Source organism: Otolemur garnettii, unplaced genomic scaffold, assembly GCF_000181295.1.
Source record: "Otolemur garnettii isolate 467f Iridium unplaced genomic scaffold, OtoGar3 scaffold00104, whole genome shotgun sequence".
Lineage (NCBI taxonomy): Eukaryota > Metazoa > Chordata > Mammalia > Primates > Galagidae > Otolemur > Otolemur garnettii.
Genome location: NW_003852499.1, coordinates 1,817,569 through 1,834,871, shown reverse-complemented (window position 1 = coordinate 1,834,871; position 17,303 = coordinate 1,817,569). Strand labels below are relative to the sequence as shown.

At 51.8% G+C, this 17,303-nt stretch overlaps 2 protein-coding genes across 3 annotated transcripts in view; both read left to right on the top strand.

The window, feature by feature from the left end:
• Nucleotides 1-1,758, top strand: part of LRRC23 (leucine rich repeat containing 23) — a 9,404-nt gene extending 7,646 nt beyond the window's left edge. The window contains exon 6 of one of the 2 annotated variants that reach the window (XM_003796387.2): nt 1,457-1,758. In XM_003796387.2, coding sequence (XP_003796435.1) covers nt 1,457-1,730 — 274 coding nt within the window. In that variant the 3' untranslated portion in view covers nt 1,731-1,758. The remainder of the gene's footprint in view (nt 1-1,456) is intronic. The other variant, XM_012809321.2, reaches the window with a different exon arrangement.
• A 1,802-nt stretch (nt 1,759-3,560) lies between these two features.
• On the top strand, nt 3,561-13,063 carry ENO2 (enolase 2). The gene is made up of 11 exons (XM_012809332.2): nt 3,561-4,268; nt 4,751-4,846; nt 5,001-5,059; nt 5,331-5,400; nt 5,819-5,952; nt 6,183-6,405; nt 8,591-8,788; nt 9,993-10,194; nt 11,092-11,200; nt 11,374-11,432; nt 12,114-13,063. The coding sequence occupies exons 1-11, from the start codon at nt 4,109-4,111 to the stop codon at nt 12,181-12,183; spliced, it is 1,380 nt and encodes a 459-aa protein (XP_012664786.1). The 5' UTR covers nt 3,561-4,108; the 3' UTR covers nt 12,184-13,063.
• Nucleotides 13,064-17,303: the final 4,240 nt, after the last annotated feature.

The following is a 17,303-nucleotide window of genomic DNA, read 5'->3' as shown; positions in this document are numbered from 1 at the left end:
AAAAAAAAAAGAAGAGGAAGAAGATGAGAAAGCAGAAGAGGAAGGAGAGGAAAGAAAGGCTCGAAGACAAGAACATGAAAATAAGCCAGGCAGAGTAAAAAAGGCTGGATATAGGCGTATGTGTCTAAAATCCCAGCAATTCAGGTGGCTGAGGTGGAAGGACTGCTTGAGGCCAGAAGTTTTAGTCTGCAGCGAGCTATGACTGCATGACTGTACATGTATTTTCATGACACATACGCCTATAGTTCCAGCAACTCAGGAGGCTGCGCCAAGAGGATCTCTTGAGGCCAAGAGTTTGAGATTGCTGTGAGCTATAACACCATGGTACTCTACCCAGGGTGACAGAGTGAGACTCTATATCAGATAAATAAGTAAATAAGTAAATGCAGACTATCATGCAATAAGGCCTGTTAGAGATGACAATTTAGGCTGGAAGGCCCCAACCCATCCTTAGCTATAGATTCTTTGCTCTGGGGAGTTCCAATGTAGCATCCAGCACCCTGAACCTGTACTTAGATCCCAGTTCTGTCTTCACTGACCTAGGTCCTACCTTTTAACCTCTGTTGGATTTGTTCCCTCCCCTCCAACTGTATGACGGGGCTGTGGACTAGCTTTGCTGCTCCAAAAGGATAAACAAACACATTTCAAAGTAGAATGTGGCACTTAGGGATTTCTCAAAGGGCAGCAGTAGAACTGGAGTGGGGCTGGATGGCACCTTTGCAGCAAATCTGGCAACACTTGGCAGGTCAGAACTTTTAGTCAATGTTTGTAGGGAATCTGAAACCCAGTGGCAGAATGGCCCCAGAAGCCCCATTCCTAGAGGCTGGCAACCAAAGCCCATTTTTCTTTTTCTTTTTTTTTCTTTTTTGTAGAACCAGAGTCTCACTTTATCACCCTTATTAGTGTTCCATGGCATCACATAGCTCACAGCAACCTCCAACTCCTGGGCTTAGGCGATTCTCTTGCCTCAGCCTCCCAAGTAGCTGGGACTATAGGCACCTGCCACAGTGCCTAGTTATTTTTTGTTGCAGTTTGGCTGGGGCCAGGTTTGAACCTGCCACCCTCAGTATATGGGGCCGGCACCCCACTCACTGAGCCACAGGCACCACCCTCTTTTTTTTTTTTTGAGACAGAGTCTCACTCTGTCACCCTGGGTAAAGTGCTTTGGCATCATTATAGCTTATAGCAGCCCCAGACTCTTGGGCTTATGTGAGCCTCTTGCCTCAGCCTTCCAAGTAGTTGGGACTATAGGTGCCCACCATGACACCCATCTAATTTTTCTATTTTTAGTAGAGACAGGAGTCTCCCTCTTGCTCAGACTGGTCTTCCAACTCCAGAGCTCAGGCGATCCACCCGCCTCAGCCTCCCCAGAGTGCTAGGATTTCAGGCATGAGCCACTGTGCCTGCCCACCAATGCCCATTTTTCCTGGGTAAACCCTGTTAACTGAACTGGCAGGAGCAACATGGTGACAGACCTGGCGGAGCTGGCCAAGCTTCGGGACCTGCCCAAGCTGCGAGCCTTGGTGCTGCTGGACAACCCAATCACAGATGAGAGTGACTACCGCCAGGAGGCCCTTGTGCAGATGGCACAGCTTGAACGCCTTGACAAGGACTACTTTGAGGAGGAGGAGCGGGCTGAAGCCAGTGAGATCCGTCAGAGGCTGAAAGAAGACCAGGAGCAGGAGGCTGAGCCTGAGCATGACCCGGAGCAGGACCAGGAAGTGATGTAGCAGCAGTTCTTCTGGCCTCCAAAGCTAGTAAGGGACCCAGCAAGGAGGCAGTCAGAGGAGGCCAAGGGCTGGGCAGGGTGGAGAAAGGGCAAGAGGGCCAATTGATGTGGGATGAGGAGAATGAGGAAAGAATAAAGCAAAGAGAAGCTTGGAAAGATCAGGGTTAGGAGTTGGGGAGTGTCAAGGTGAGGAGAGGGACCCCAGGGTCCTGGGAAGAGCTGAGAAAAGGCTTAGGAGATATATTAGGAGGTCAGAAGAGTAAGGGAAAAGAATTGGGGTGGCAGGGAGAGGGGTTGGTAGGGGGTGCACATAGACTGAAATCTGCTAGGAAAGGACAGACATGTCTGGGTGCATGGTGGGGTTGTGGGGGATGGAGGCAGTTGGTGGTGTTTGAGGAATGCAGCTGGGCCTAGGAGAGAAGGCAAAGAGGAAAATCCTGCACTAAAAATCTGAAGCTAAAAATAACAGGACACAGGGTGGGGGAAATAAAGGAGGGCAGGGTGAGGCAGAATTCTAGAGACTGAGATGAGCATGGCAGCTGGGCACTTCAGATCGGGGCAGAGGCTTTACTTTTGCACTCTTCCTCCAGGAAATGAAAGATGCTGGCCCCTAAACCTGATCAGTTCCAGTGAGGGGTCACTGCACTCAGACCCAGGAGATAAAGGATGCTTCCTTTTGCCACAAATCTAGAAATTCATCACAGCCTAAGGCCCAGGCTCTGTACCAGTAATCAGGGCGGGGAGTAGTCCTCAGCCAGGTGTGGTGGGAAGCGGTGGGAGTTCAGATAGGGCTGGCTGGGGTGTTAGGACAGTTAAATTTTCCAATAAAGAGACGTTTTGATACTCTTGTGTCTGACCGAGTTTGTGTCTTGGGCTTCACTAGCAGTGTGAGCCTCGCGACCCCGACTGCTGGGGAGAAGCTGCGTCTGTTACTCTCGAGTGGGTCAGGATGTGGGAATAGCGATGAGTGCGTGCGGTGTGTGTGTGCGTTGGGGGACAGGTATTGGGTCGCCCCAACCCCTCCCCCATCGCTTCCCCCAACCCTCCCCTCCAGCAGTCCCCACCCGCGCCTGTACGTGCGCCTCCACCGGCAGCTCCTGACTCATCGGGGGCCCCGGGTCACATGCGCCCGCGCGGCCCTATAGGCGCCTCCCCCCGCCCGCCGCCCGGGAGCCGCAGCAGACGCTGCCGCCGCCGCTGCTGTCGCCACCACTCCCGCTATCTGCGCTGCCGCTGCCGCCGCCGCCCCAGCTACAACCACCGCCTGAGTCCGCAGCTCCCAGGTGAAGCCCAGGCCAGGCCCAGCGCCCCTCCGGTCCTCCACCCCTCGCCTGGCCTTGCACATCGGGTGCTGCTGTGCGCACCTGCTCCGTCACCCGCCTCTCGGCACCCGCCTTCCTCGCCTCTCCGGACTGCTGTTCTCTCGCTTTTCTCGCGCTTTCTGGTAGCCAGAAAGAAAGGGATGGCACCTCCTTATCCGGGTGCAATCCCTCTAGGCACCTGTGTCTCCCTAACTGCGCCTCTCTCCATCCCTGCCTGCCTCTCTCCCAAGCTTTTCTTCGCCTCTGGTTCTGTCAATTTGTTTCTTAAGTTCAAATGGCTGTGCTTTTGTATCCTGTCTCGTCGCTTCTGCTTCGCAATCGGGGAAATGTCTTCTTTTCCCCTTCTTCAGCTTCCCCAGCCTTCCTTCTCTCCTGCTGCTTCCCCACATCGCCCCTCTCCTTTCACTTTTCCTCCTCTCGGCTGTATGGGGGATGAAGGGAAGGAGGAGGCATTTGGGCTCAGGGGGAGGACAGGCTCAGCCTTGTCTGTTTCCACCAGGTCGCTCATCCTCCTCCCTCCCCCTGGAACCTATAGGGACTGGAGGGCCTTCCCAGGACCCTCTCCCCAGACCCTTCTTGTACATCTCTCGGAGCGGAGGGACACACGTTTGGGAAAGAGATTGGGACCTTGGAGTAGGGACAGAGTCCTGGCAGGTTAAGGTGTTAAGTTGGGGAGGGATGGGAGCTCTGGAGGAGAGGCCCGGCTGCCCAGGCAACCCATTCCCTTCTTCCTGGGTTGAAGGAGAAAAGCAGGTGAGGTAGCCATTCTGCTCTGAGGAGACCTGAGGGAACCCCACCAGCCAGCCCGCCTGCTGAGGGGCCAGGGAACCACTGTCAGTACCCCTCCTCTCCTCACTGCGGCGTTCTCCCATCCCATCTTTGATCGAACCCCGCTCCCCACTGCAGTGACCTCCCCTTCCTCACTGCATTGACCTTCTCTCTCCAGGGGGGGAGGGGGAATCCCTTCTACGGCCCGGAGACTGCAGCCAGCTCCTCCCCACCCCCCACCCACTGCAGTAACCTCTTTCCCATCCCGCCCAGCCTCTGGCCCCGCCCAATGATCTCTGGCTCCGCCCCCCAAGCCTCTTATCTTTTTTCTTCCTTCCCTCTCACTGAGGAGATCCCAGCCAGCATGTCCATAGAGAAGATCTGGGCCCGGGAGATCCTGGACTCCCGTGGGAATCCCACAGTGGAGGTGGATCTCTATACCGCCAAAGGTAATGGGTGGGGCATGAGCCTTCCCACAGCCCCCTGTTCTCCATGGGCTCGGCCTGAGTGGGAGGCCTTCCTTGAGACCTAGTGGGGATGGGGTGCTGGGCCTGTGGGGCCCAGCTCACAGTTCAGATTGTGGGGGTTGGATCCTCCTTGCCTAGGGGAGCCAGGCCAGGCGAGTCTGTGGCTGGAGGTTAGTGTGTGAGCCATGCCCTACCTCTGTCTGTCTGTCTATGCACCTGCTTGTGTGCATAGGTGTACTGCTGGACATAACTTCATTTCTGTGGGCTCCCACTGTGTATATGGGGCCTCAGTTGAGCAGATGAGGAGACCACTGCTTATGTGTCTGGCTCAGTGAGTGTGTGTGTGTGAACAGTGTAGGGAGAGGGATAAATTTGGCAGGCAAGAGTCTGAGGCTGAAAAGCTGAAGGAATCCCTGGCCCCTGTGATGTCCTTCTTCCCTTCTCATTCCTTGTTCCTCTCCTAGGTCTTTTCCGAGCTGCAGTGCCCAGTGGAGCCTCCACAGGCATCTATGAGGCCCTGGAGCTGAGGGATGGGGATAAACAGCGTTACTTAGGCAAAGGTGAGGCCATTTCTCTTTTCTAGGCTCTCCCACCCCTCAGCCTTATACCCCTACCTCATATCAGTTCCCAGCCCTCTTCTAGCATGCCTTCCCCTCTCCTTTTCCCTTATGGCCTCTCCTGGCCTAACTCAGTCCAGCCTCTTCCTCTCTCCAGGTGTCTTGAAGGCAGTGGACCATATCAACACCACCATCGCACCAGCCCTCATCAGCTCAGTGAGGCCTGCTCTTTGCTGGGGATGGCAGGGCCAGAATCCTGGAGCAAGGGTGGAGGGGAAGGAGAACCCACCTTTTAGGAATCATGGTTATAAAAGGAGGAGGAGGGGAAGGCTCCTTATTGCCTCTTCCTCCCACAGGGGTTGAGATCCCTTAATTTAGGCAGGCCACTGTCACAGGGCCTGGTTGGACCCTGGCCAGATGTAAGCCTGTGTGTGAATGAGGGGCCCTTGTGCCATAGGGCCCTGCATGATGGAGGCTCTGCCCGTAGGGTCTCTCTGTGGTGGAGCAAGAGAAACTGGACAACCTGATGCTGGAGCTGGATGGGACTGAGAACAAATGTAAGCAGGGGCTGGAGAAAGTGGGGAGCACAAGGGTGTGGGGTGTGGAGCAGTGCCAGGGAGCTTCCTCAGGAATGACTAGCAGAGAACTTCTATCCTCCTCCCAAAGCAGAGCAAATATCGACTGGCAACTGCAGTGGGAGGGAGGGACATCAGACAGGAGGAAGAACTCAGCAGGATAAAGAGGAGGGAGCTAGTGTGAGATAGTCTGGGTCACAGGGGGATGTTTAGGAAGAGGTGTGGCTCTCCTTTCCACCTCATTCTCTTTTCAGGAGAGAATGGATGATAATGGTTGCTGGGGTAGGGAAGGGGGAGAGGTCTCCTTTACTAACTTCTTTTAGGGAGTATAGATGGAGGTAGGGGCTAGGAGAGAAAAGGGGTCATTTTGTGCTCAGTGCCTTCCTCTGTAATCTCCCAGCCAAATTTGGGGCCAATGCTATCCTGGGTGTGTCTCTGGCCGTGTGTAAGTCTGGGGCGGCTGAGCGGGAATTGCCCCTCTATCGCCACATTGCTCAGCTGGCTGGGAACTCAGACCTCATCCTGCCTGTGCCGGTGAGCACTGCCCATACCATGCCTGTGCCCCTCCCAGGGGTGGGGGTGGGGTGGGCGCAACCTTTTGAGGAATGATGGGGGGCAGTAAATTGGGGCAGGTAAAGAGGAAAGATGGAAATATGGGACTCTGAGTCTGGGAAGCTGGGGGAAGTTTGGCATCTTGGGTTCATACTCCCAGGGGTGGGGAGGAAAGGGCTTTTTGACCCGTCTGTCATTCTGTGGCTCCCCAGGCTTTCAATGTGATCAATGGTGGCTCCCATGCTGGGAACAAGCTGGCCATGCAAGAGTTCATGATCCTTCCAGTGGGTGCTGAGAGTTTCCGGGATGCCATGCGACTTGGTGCAGAGGTCTACCACACACTCAAGGGGGTCATCAAGGACAAGTATGGCAAAGATGCCACCAATGTGGGTGATGAAGGTGGCTTTGCCCCCAATATTCTGGAAAATAGTGAAGGTGAGGCCAAGAGCCCCACTTCCAGCTCTAAGGCTTACTCTATCTTGGGGTGTTAAGAAGGGCCACACAGTTCACCAAATCCTGAATATGGGTAAAAGGTCCTTGAACTACAATCTCAAAGAGGTACCAGCCCTTGAAGTAGGTTCCAGAGGACCTGCCAAATTCACATTCAGACATAGGACAGTCTTTTACTTGCCCAGCCATATTTCTTAGCATCTGTAAGTTGTCATGGAGCCCCTGGGAATACTGGGAGTTGGTTTAGGTGACCTGTGGGATCCATCCCATCCTTCAACTCAGTTTGATGAGATATTCCATATTCTTAGGAATCCATTCCAAATCTATCTTATCTATACCTCGAACTCTTAAGCCTCTAGGATGCCTAATTTTTCTGTGCCCTGGGAGAAACTATATAGGGAATAGAAACAATATAGGTAGGTTTGATGCGCAAAGCACTGTGGTTAGGGCGCCAGCCACATACAACGAGGCTGGAAGGTGCAAAACTGGCCCAGGCCTGCTAAACAAAAACAACAAAAAATAGCCGGGTGTTGTGGTGGGTGCCCGTAGTCTCAGCTACTTTGGAGGCTGAGGCAAGAGAATCACTTAAGTCCCAGAATTTGAGGTTGCTGTGAGTTGTGATGCCATGACACCCTACTGAGGGTGACATAGTGAGACTCTGTTTCAAAAAAAAAAAAAAAAGCTTGGACCTGTAGCTCAGTGGTTAGGGCACCCGCCAAATACCCCTGGGGTTGGTGGGTTCGAACCTGGCCCAGGGCTGCTAAACAATGACAACAACAACAAAAAAATAGCCAGGCATTGTGGTGGGTACCTGTCATCCCAGCTACTTGGAAGGCTGATCCAGGAGAATTGCTTTAGCCCAAGAGTTTGAGATTGCTGTGAGCTGTAATACCATGGCACTCTACCGAGGGTGACATAGTGAAGATTCTGTCTCAAACAAACAAACAAAAAGGCTCTATGTCCAAATTACTTGGATTTATTTGGACCTTGACTTGAAGAGTTACTAGCTGGTGATCTTTCCTTTTTTTTTGAGACAGAGTCTTTACTATGTCACCCTCTGTAGAGTACTATGGCATCACAGCTCATAGCAACTTCAAACTCTTAGGCTTAAGTGATTTCTTGCCTCAGCCTCCCACGTAGCTACAAGCACCTGCCACAACGCCTGGTTATTTTTTGGTTGCAGTTGTTATCTGGCAGGCCCAGGCTGGATTTGAACGCGCTAGCTTGGGTGTATGTGGCTGGCATCCTAGCTGCTGAGCTTCACGAGCCAGCTGGTGATCTTTCTTACTTAATTTCTCTGTGTTTCATTTTTCTTATGTGTAAAATGGGAATAATAATATTACCTACTTCAGAATATCATTGTAAGGATTGAATGAGACCATATGTATGAAGGGTTCAGGTGACATGATACACTGAAAAAACAACTATTTTGTTTGTTTGAGACAGAGTCTTACTCTGTTACCTTGGATAGAGGCAGGTGCAATGATGTCATTATAGTTCATAGCGACCTCAACTCTTGGGCTCAAGAGATCCTCTTGCCTCAGCTTCCAGAGTAGCTGGGACTATAGGCATGTGCCACCATGCTCAGCTAGATTTTTCTATTTTTAGCAGGGAGGGCATCTCACTGCTCAAGTTGGTCTTGAACTCCTTCACCTCAGGCAATCTCACCCACCTCGACCTTCCAGAGTGCTAGGATTGCATGAGATACCGTGCCTAGCACAACTATTGTTAACAGAATTCTATTCCGTTGTCTTCCTAGAAGGCTTCTCTCCCAAGACTTTGTGATAAGCTCAACAAAAACCTTAGCCAGGCGCCTATGGCTCAGTGAGTAGGGCACTGCCCCCATATGACGAGGGTGGTGGGTTCAAACCCAGCCCCGGCCAAACTGCAACAACAACAACAAAAATAGCTGGGCATAGTCCCAGCAACTCGGGAGGCTGAGGCAGAAGAATCGCCTAAGCCCAAGAGCTGGAGGTTGCTGTGAGCTGTGACACCATGGCACTCTACCGAGGGTGACAAAGTGAGACTCTGTCTCTAAAAACAAACAAAAAAACCTTAGCCATCCTTCCCCAGGAACAGTCCTCCATTTCTGCTCTGAATTCCTTTTCTTTCCATTCCTCCTTGCCCACCCTCCTGATTATAATGTAATCTTTCTATTTTCTGTCCCAAGCCTTGGAGCTGGTGAAGGAAGCCATCGACAAGGCTGGCTACACAGAAAAGATTGTCATTGGCATGGATGTTGCTGCTTCAGAGTTCTATCGTGATGGCAAATATGACTTGGACTTCAAGTCTCCTGCTGATCCTTCCCGATACATCACTGGGGACCAGCTGGGGGCCCTTTACCAGGACTTTGTCAGGGACTATCCTGGTGAGGGGAAGGGGTGTGGGTAAGAGGGCAGGGGGAAGGTTGGGAGCAGGCAGGGATATGTTTGGGCAACTCTGGACCTTATGGGATGCTGACCTATGTGCCAGGTGGAGGTTGCCTGAGAATCTGAGAAATAGGGAGAGGAGAGAGAGTTACCTGCAAAGACTGGATTTTGTATATAGTATAAAGGAACAGGTACCTGTGATGAATCTGTTCCATCTGCTTTGGATCCTGATTAAAGTCATGGGTTCTGAAAGCTACTGGGGTTATAAGGAGGGCTCTGGGATGGTGAGAGGGTGACTGGACCTAGCAGGAAACTAGTGCATCTCAATATTTCAATATTATTATTATTATTATTTTTAGAGACAAGATCTTGTTCTGTAATCCAGGCTGGAGTACAGTGGTATGATCATAGCTCACTGCAGCCTTGAACCCCTAGGGTCAGGTGATCCTTCCATCTTAGCTTCCCACATAGCTGAGGCTATAGGTGTCCCAGGATGTCTCACTATATTGCTCAGGCTGGTCTTGAACTCCTGGCCTCAAGTGATCCCCCCACCTTGGCCTCCCAAAGTGTTAGGATTATGGGCGTGAACCACTGTGCCCAGCCACATCTCACTCTCTTTTATTTTTTGGCCGGGGCTGGGTTTGAACCTGCCACCTCCAGCATATGGGGCTGGCGCCCTACTCCTTTGAGCCACAGGCGCTGCCTTCAATATCTTTGATTAATGACATAGTGGATGCTAAATGAATCTGGAACTGATGTATAAGTAGGAAAGAAGGTGAGGAAGAACTGAATTACCCTCTCCCAAGTCTGCTGAGAGTTTTTATCCCTGCTGAGGGTGGAGGCAGTTGGTCTTCATCTTCATAAGACAGAGCAAAAGACAACAGACATAAATTTTAGAGCGAAGAATTTAGATTAGTAATGAGAAAGGGCTTTCTGGTGGTAAGAATAGGAAAATGCGAGGTTGTGAAGGTTCTGAACCCTCATTATTGGAAGGTTTTATGAAATAAGAATTGGGATAAGAACTACTTAGATCAGGCTTATAGTATGTGTGTGTATGTGGGGGGAGGTTGGGATAGCAAGGATGAGCAGGCTTAGTCAGGGACCTGTCCATTTCAGGAAATAAAGGGGTGGGGGGTTTCCAGCCTGATACAGAGACCCAAGGAGAATTAATTGTCCCCCCTGCCCCTCCCTCTGCCTCTGCAGTGGTCTCCATTGAGGATCCATTTGACCAAGATGATTGGGCTGCCTGGTCCAAGTTCACAGCCAATGTAGGGATCCAGATTGTGGGTGATGACTTGACAGTTACCAACCCAAAGCGTATTGAACGGGCAGTGGAAGAAAAGGCTTGCAATTGTCTACTGCTCAAGGTTAACCAGATTGGCTCAGTCACTGAAGCCATCCAAGCGTGAGTGACTCCTGGTCCTCTCCTCCTTAGCCCCTGTTTCTACAGGACCCCTCTTGCAAGTGCTCCCAGCTTAATCATCCTACCCAGGGATGTTCAAGAGATCAGGGAAACCTGGACTCATCACAGTTCTTTTAACTCTGCTCCCTCCACTCCTGATTTTGCTATCCCAGATAGCTTCCCTCCAGATGTTTCTTTCTTTCCCTTTTTAGTGAAATAACTCTCAGAGATATAGATATTTCTTTTTTTTTTTTTTTTGTTTTTTGAGACAGAGCCTCAAGCTGTCCCCCTAGGTAGAGTGTTGTGGCATCACAGCTCACAGCAACCTCCAACTCCTGGGCTCAAGCGAGTCTCCTGCCTCTGCCTCCCAAGTAGCTGGGACCATAGGCGCCCGCCACAATGCCTGGCTATTTATTTATTTATTTTTTTTGGTTGCAGCCACCATTGTTGTTTGGCGGGCCCAGGCTGGATTTGAACCCACCACTTTGGGTGTATGTGGCTGGCGCCTTAGCCACTTGAGCCACAGGCGCCAAGCCAGATATTTCTTTCTTTCTTTCTTTTTTTGAGACAGTCTCACTATGTCATCCTTGGTTGAGTGCCGTGCGTCACAGCTCACAGCAACCTCCAACTCTTGGGTTTAAGTGATTCTCTTGCCTCAGCCTCCCAAGTAGCTGGGACTATAGGCACCCACCATAACACCCAGCTATTTTTTTGTTGTTGCAATTATCATTGTTGTTTTAGCTGGCCTGGGCTGGGTTTGAACCCTCCAGCCACGGTGTATGTGGCCAGTGCCATAACCACTGTGCTACGGGCACCAAGCCTAGATATTTCTTGACATAGACCAAGGCTGGGGCTGGGAAGAGAGTGCCCAGGGGAGTCAGTGCTGGTATATGGATACAGGTGCAAGCTGGCCCAGGAGAATGGCTGGGGGGTCATGGTGAGTCATCGCTCAGGAGAGACTGAGGACACATTCATTGCTGACTTGGTGGTGGGGCTGTGCACAGGCCAGGTGAGTGGGAGCAGCCTGGTAAGTGAAGTGAAATCGTCGTGGGATTGGTGGGTTCTAGCTCAGGCGGGTCTCTCCTAGGCATTTGAGGGTGTCAGGGGAGTTTCAAGAGAGAAGTTTCCTTTTAGGGGGTGAAAGGGTAGCGACTGAGCTATATATCTTTTGGAATGTTTCAGATCAAAACTGGCGCCCCATGCCGTTCTGAGCGTCTAGCTAAGTACAACCAGCTCATGAGGTAAGTGTGCCTGAAGAATGGGGGCCCATGGCCCTGAGGGTTCAAATGCTGTTCCATCTCCATTGCCCAGGCATGATTATAGTACATGTCCAGAAATAGTTGTCTTTATTTTTATTTTTTGTTTTTGAGACAGAGTCTCAGTCTCACAGCAACCTCAAACTCCTGGGCCTAAGTGATTCTCTTGCCTCAGCCTCCCAAGTAGCTGGGACTATAGGCATCTGCCACAAGACCCAGTTATTTTTTTTTTTTTTTGTTATAGTTGTCATTGTTGTTTGGCAGGCCCTGGGCCAGTTTGAACCCACTGGCCTCTGTGTATGTGGCCAGCGCCCTAGCCGCTGAGCCAACACCCAGCTATTTTTTAGAGGCAGGGTCTCGCTCTTGCTCAAGCTGATCTTGAATTCCTGAGCTCAAGCAATCCACCCGCCTCAGCCTCCCAAAGTCCTAGGATTACAGGTGTGAGTCACTGTGCCCAACCAAGAAATAGTTTTTTTTGCTTAATAGTTTTTTTGCTTACTGATGGCTCCACCGACAAGACTCTGAGTTCACATAGGAAAACCAGGGATTGCTCATCTTGAGCAGGTGGTATGAAAGCAATAGGAGGCTGGGGGTGGAGGAGACTCCTACAGAGAGCAGCAGGATCCTCCTGTGTTCCTGACCATTTCCTTTCTGGCTCATTCTCAGAATTGAGGAAGAGCTTGGGGATGAAGCCCGCTTCGCTGGACATAACTTCCGTAATCCCAGTGTGCTGTGATCCCTTTGCTTGCCTGGAGACGTGGAACTTCTGTCCTATCCTTCTGGAACCTCTTTCTTGCTGTCCTGATCTGTGCTAATTCACCCCCTGAGGTCCCCTGAGCCCAAGGGTGCTCAGTACTTCCCTGATTGACCTGCTCCAGCTGTTCCTGGGTTTACCCAAGCCCCTGCTGTTTCTGCTCTCCCTCCTCTCTGGGGGCCCCTATTCACTGGGATTCCACACTCTCCACTTCTCCTTCCTTTCTCTTCTCAAAAACTGGAAATGGGAATGAGGATTATAATGGGGCCCTTGGAAGAATGATCAGCGTTTGTGATGGAGCATTAGGGTTGGTATGTTGAGGTGTTTAGAGAGGGACCATCTGTCAATTGTGCTTTGCTCTCGTTGTGTGTGTTTTCCATGTTACACATGAGCCATGAACTGTGCACAGTGCTGGGGTGGAGAAGAGGGCTGGGTATAGGGTCATCCCTGGCTAAGGCTTTGTTGTATTTATTTATTTTTTATTCATCTTGTTAAGTAATCATTTCTCCATAACTCTAGGGCCTAAAACTGGCCTGACATGAGGGACTATGTGTGTGTATTTCATATGGCTGTAGATCCCAGGATGACCAAGGGTGGGAGGTCTTGCTTGAATGGCAAGGGTAACAGAAAGGGCCTTGACATCAGTTTCTTTGTGTGCACTATCTGAAGGCTGGGTCAGTCCAGAGTGGGGGCATATGCCTGGGGGACTCTTCCCCTATAAACTTTTCCCCAGCCCTAGGTTCCCTTTCTTACACCATCTGCACCAGAGCAACGTCTCACTGCCCTGTGCCGTGTTCCACAGTTGCCCCCATTTCTGTGGCACTGAAATTAGCACCACCATTAAAGTCTGAATCACAGTGCACTGTTGTGTCTGAGGAGTCTTAAATGTCTTAGTCCATATAAGGGGAGAGAAGAAGGAGCACCAGAGTTGGGTGAAGCTGGAGAGCAGAACTGGGGAGGTCACAAAGAGGAAGACAAATTGGACAAGTATGGCCAAGGTACTGGCACTGCCTACCCCATCCTGGCTAAATGGAATCATGTTGGCCCTGCCTGTAGGTAGCCTGGCCCCTGGACCCAAGTGAATTAGGAATTGTTAACCTGGGGCTCAGCAGTCCGTAAAAGTATCAAAAATTGTGCCTGTGTTTGTGTTTATTTGGGGGGGGGGTAAGTCTAAGGTGTTTTCAGATACCCACAGGGTCCTGAACCAAGGAAGGGATAGAGTGTGGACTGCAGCCCTCCTCTTCTACTGGGCCTCTCCTAACAAAATCCTGGCTGGTTCTGAAATGGAACAGAACTTTAGGGCCATCACTCCCTGTAAGTGGGGAATTGGGCAGGGAAGAATGGTACTGAGGTTTAAGGGAGGACCTGAGGAAACAGAGTCCTCCAGGAACCTGAAAATTCAGAACCTGAAGTGCTCAACAGGCCCCTAGCTGTGTCAGATTGTAAGTAGGGTGTCAGTATGTGGCTAGAGAGCCCCTACAACTCAGTGCTTGTGGAGCCTCAGCATTTAGATGCTCAGCTCAGGGACCACCCCTCCAAGTGGCTTAGGTAAGAGAGCACATCCCAGCAGGTAGGGTCTGCACCTGGGAGCTATGGCCACTAGAGGGAGTCAAGGCTCTGCAGAACTTCACAGTAGCTGCCAAGCAGGAGGTCGGGTAGAATTTTAAGGTTGTCCCTTCTGCGGGCCTCCCACCCTGCTTCTGCTAAGTTCTAGTCCTGACATCCTCTTCCACCCTGCTCAGTTTCATGGCTAAAAGAGGATTCTAGTTCTGTTTGTAGTGGGTCCATTTCTCTCCTGCCCCGCCTCCTTACTGTGTCCCTGACACCTCAGCCATTTTCAGTTCAAAGAACATCTTGCCCCCCTCCTTCTGTGTGTCTCTTAATTTCTTGTTTGTTTTTGTTTTTGCAGTTTTGGCTGGGGCTAGGTTTGAACCCGCCACCTCCGGCATATGGGGCCGGCACCCTACCCTTTCGAGCCACAGCCGCCTCCCTGTGCCTCTTAATTTCAATGTGGTCATCTCATCTTTCCCTTCTCTCCTATGTTTCCTGGCACCCCTTTCTGTCTCCTTTGGGGTTTACTGTACTTTTCTCTGTGTCTTTCAGTTTTCTCTGGGGTCCAAGATACTCATCTTACCTTAGTAACTCCCAGACTAACCAGGACTATTTTAGTTTGAGCCACATTTTTTAACCTCCACCCTTTCTTTCTTCCTCCTCACTAGATCTGACAGTCCACCCCGCCCCCAAGGTACTGGGTTGGATTGAGTTACAGCTAGCTCTGCCTGGGCCTCCCAGGCCCCTCTCTCTACTTTTCCTTTGTGCTGTTGCCTGGAGACCAGTGGGTTGTGGGGAGCTGGGGTGAGAGATGATGGGGGTGTGTGTGTATGATCCTGTGGCTGAATTGTGAGCCTTGCCTTCAGGTTGGGGAGGAATTAGAAGGAATAGGTAGACCCTGGCTTCTCTTTTGACTCTCCATATCCCTGGTCCCTACCTATGCCTAATTTTTCTTAGGTTCAGATAAGTCACTTTCCTACCCCATTCCTTGGTTTAAAAATAAAGGAGAGGCTCAGTGCCCAAGCAGCTAAGGCACCAGCCACATACACCTGAGCTGGCAGTTCGAATTCAGCCTGGGCCTGCCAAACGATGGCTGCAACCAAAAAACAGCCAGGCATTGTGGCAGGTGCCTGTAGTCCCAGCTACTTGGGAGGTAGAGGCAGGAGAATCACTTGAGCCCAGAAGTTGGAGGTTGCTGTGAGCTGTGATGCCACAGTACTCTACGCAGGGTGACAGCTTGAGGCTCTGTCTCAAAAATAAATAAATGAATAAAATAAAAATAAGGGAGAAGAGTTTAGCCTGTAAGGAATTTAGAAAGGACCTGGCTAGGGCCCAGTGGGAGATAGAACTGAAAAGTGCCATGGGGAGATGGTATGAGCGGGAAGGCGGAGTCTTGGAATAAAGTTGGGGGTTGAAGGAGCTGGGCTCTCCTAGAGCATGGGGAGAGTGAGGGAGCACAGGGAGATAGCTGGCCTGGTCCCTGGGTAGAGCATGGAAGGTGCATATGGGGTGGTAAAGTGAATGCCATGCAGTCCCAGGGACTTCAGGGTGGTGACTCATTTCTAGGCCAAGGAAGTGTTCTAGCTTCTGTTCCCAGTTCCCCAGTGCTTTGGAATCTGTTTAGAGGTTTTGGGTATTCCCAGAACTTGGCTGAGTTGGCCCAAGGATTGTCAGCTAAAATGTACTGAGCTGCTCCAGAGCCAACCTCCTTCCTTCCCTGAAGGCAGGTGGGATCCGTTCAGTTCAGGACTCACCCTTAGCTTCCAGCCACACCAGTACCCTAATCCCCACTCCAAATCTGGAGAGCTACCAAGGGCTCCCAATCCAAACTCCAGCTCCAGCTCTTCCTATTTTCCAGTCTGCCTTCCTCCCTTTCTCTGGCCTTCCCAATTTCAGCTGCCAAAAATCACCCAGTGTCCTTTGTCCTGGGAGATGTTGCTGCTTGATGTGGGGCCAGGGAGACAGCCCAGAAAAAGAAGCTGGTGGTGGACTTGTGGGGGTGCTGGCTTCATGGCTGATGCTGGGAATGGCTGGCAGAAAGCAGTCTGAGGCTGCCCAGAGGGAGAAAAGGAGGCTTGGGAACAGCCTTTCTCTGTGGTAGGGACTGTGTCCACGTTAGAACAATCAGGACTGAAGAACCAGGACACTTAGGGATTTGGGTTCACATTGACCCTAATCCTCATTTGACCCCTTCCCTGTGACCCAAGGTACTATTAGTGATGGCTTCAAACATATTTGAGAAGGAAAATAGGGATGCCATTAGATAGAAAGACTTGAGGATGGCATCCCACTGCTCCTGTAAGTTACATCCCTCAGCTACCCTAGGGCCACCCCCCATTACTATCATTTCCTTCAATGACCCTCTCTATATTCTCTTTCCTTTCCCAATGACCTTCCCTCCTCCATACTGCCACCAAAGGCCTTGTTTGTTTTCCATTTCCTTCCAACCTTCTTTAATCCTGTCTGCATTTTACCTGGCAAAGGAAACCCTCCTCAGCTGGGCTAGAAGCCAACACCCCTGTGCCTCCTAACCTCCTTTCCCACCATACCCCAGAATACACACGAGGGCCCAACCTCCCTTATATCCCGTCTTAAGGTTCAGCATGTTCTGCCTGCTCTCTCACTTACACCTCTCCTCTGGACTTGTCTTTCCCCAGTTCTCCCTCATCACCCCCAAATTCTTATACTATTTCTGACTCTTTTAATACCAACCACTGAAACTCTTTACTCCCTTCCAGAAACCCCACTCTCTTTTCAATTTTTTACCAACCTTATAACCCCAAACTTCGAGCCCATTCTCCCTGATAACAGCCCCCCAAATCCCGCCCACTTTACCTCTGACCGAGACTCCTCACCCCAAGCTTCTCACCCCTCTTCACCACAAATGCCCCGAAAGCCCCTATGTAGCTCCATCTTTTCAATCTAACTCCATTATCCCAATCTCTACTCCAGTATCCCCCAAACTCCTCCTACCTCACCTCTGCCACAAACCGTCGCCCCCAAACTTCTCCAGCCTCCCCCTTATCTATCCTCACAACCCTCAGTCCCTCCCACCTAGCCCTCTCCCGCGCCAGGCCCGCGGACTCCCCACATTCTGCCAGTGCGAACCCCTCCCCGCGCGCGCGCGCCCCGGCCCCCTCAGCCTCGGCCGCCGCCAACTCGCACAGCGCCTCCCCTCTCCGGATCCCCCTTTCTCCCCCCGTCTCAGCTTGCCTCGCGCTCCCTCCCTCGCGTCTCCCTCCTGGCCCCTCTCTCCTTCGTTCCTCCGCGCTCCCTCCTTCTCCCTCTTCCTCCCTTCTCCCATCCCCCTCTCCCACGCTCCCTCCCTTCGCCGTCCGCTTTCCTGTGCTAGTCGCCGGACGCACCGCCCAGCCTGTCCTCAGCCCCGCGCCCGGCCGGGGCCTCGGGCCGGGACTCATTTCGGAGGGACCGCCTCGGGAGGGGCTAGGAGGGGGCGACGGAGACGACCGCCGGGAAGGGGCGGGGGCCGTGGGCGAGGCCGCCGAGGGGGCCTGAATCGCGCGAGTGAGGGCTGCGCGAGGCGGGCGCGG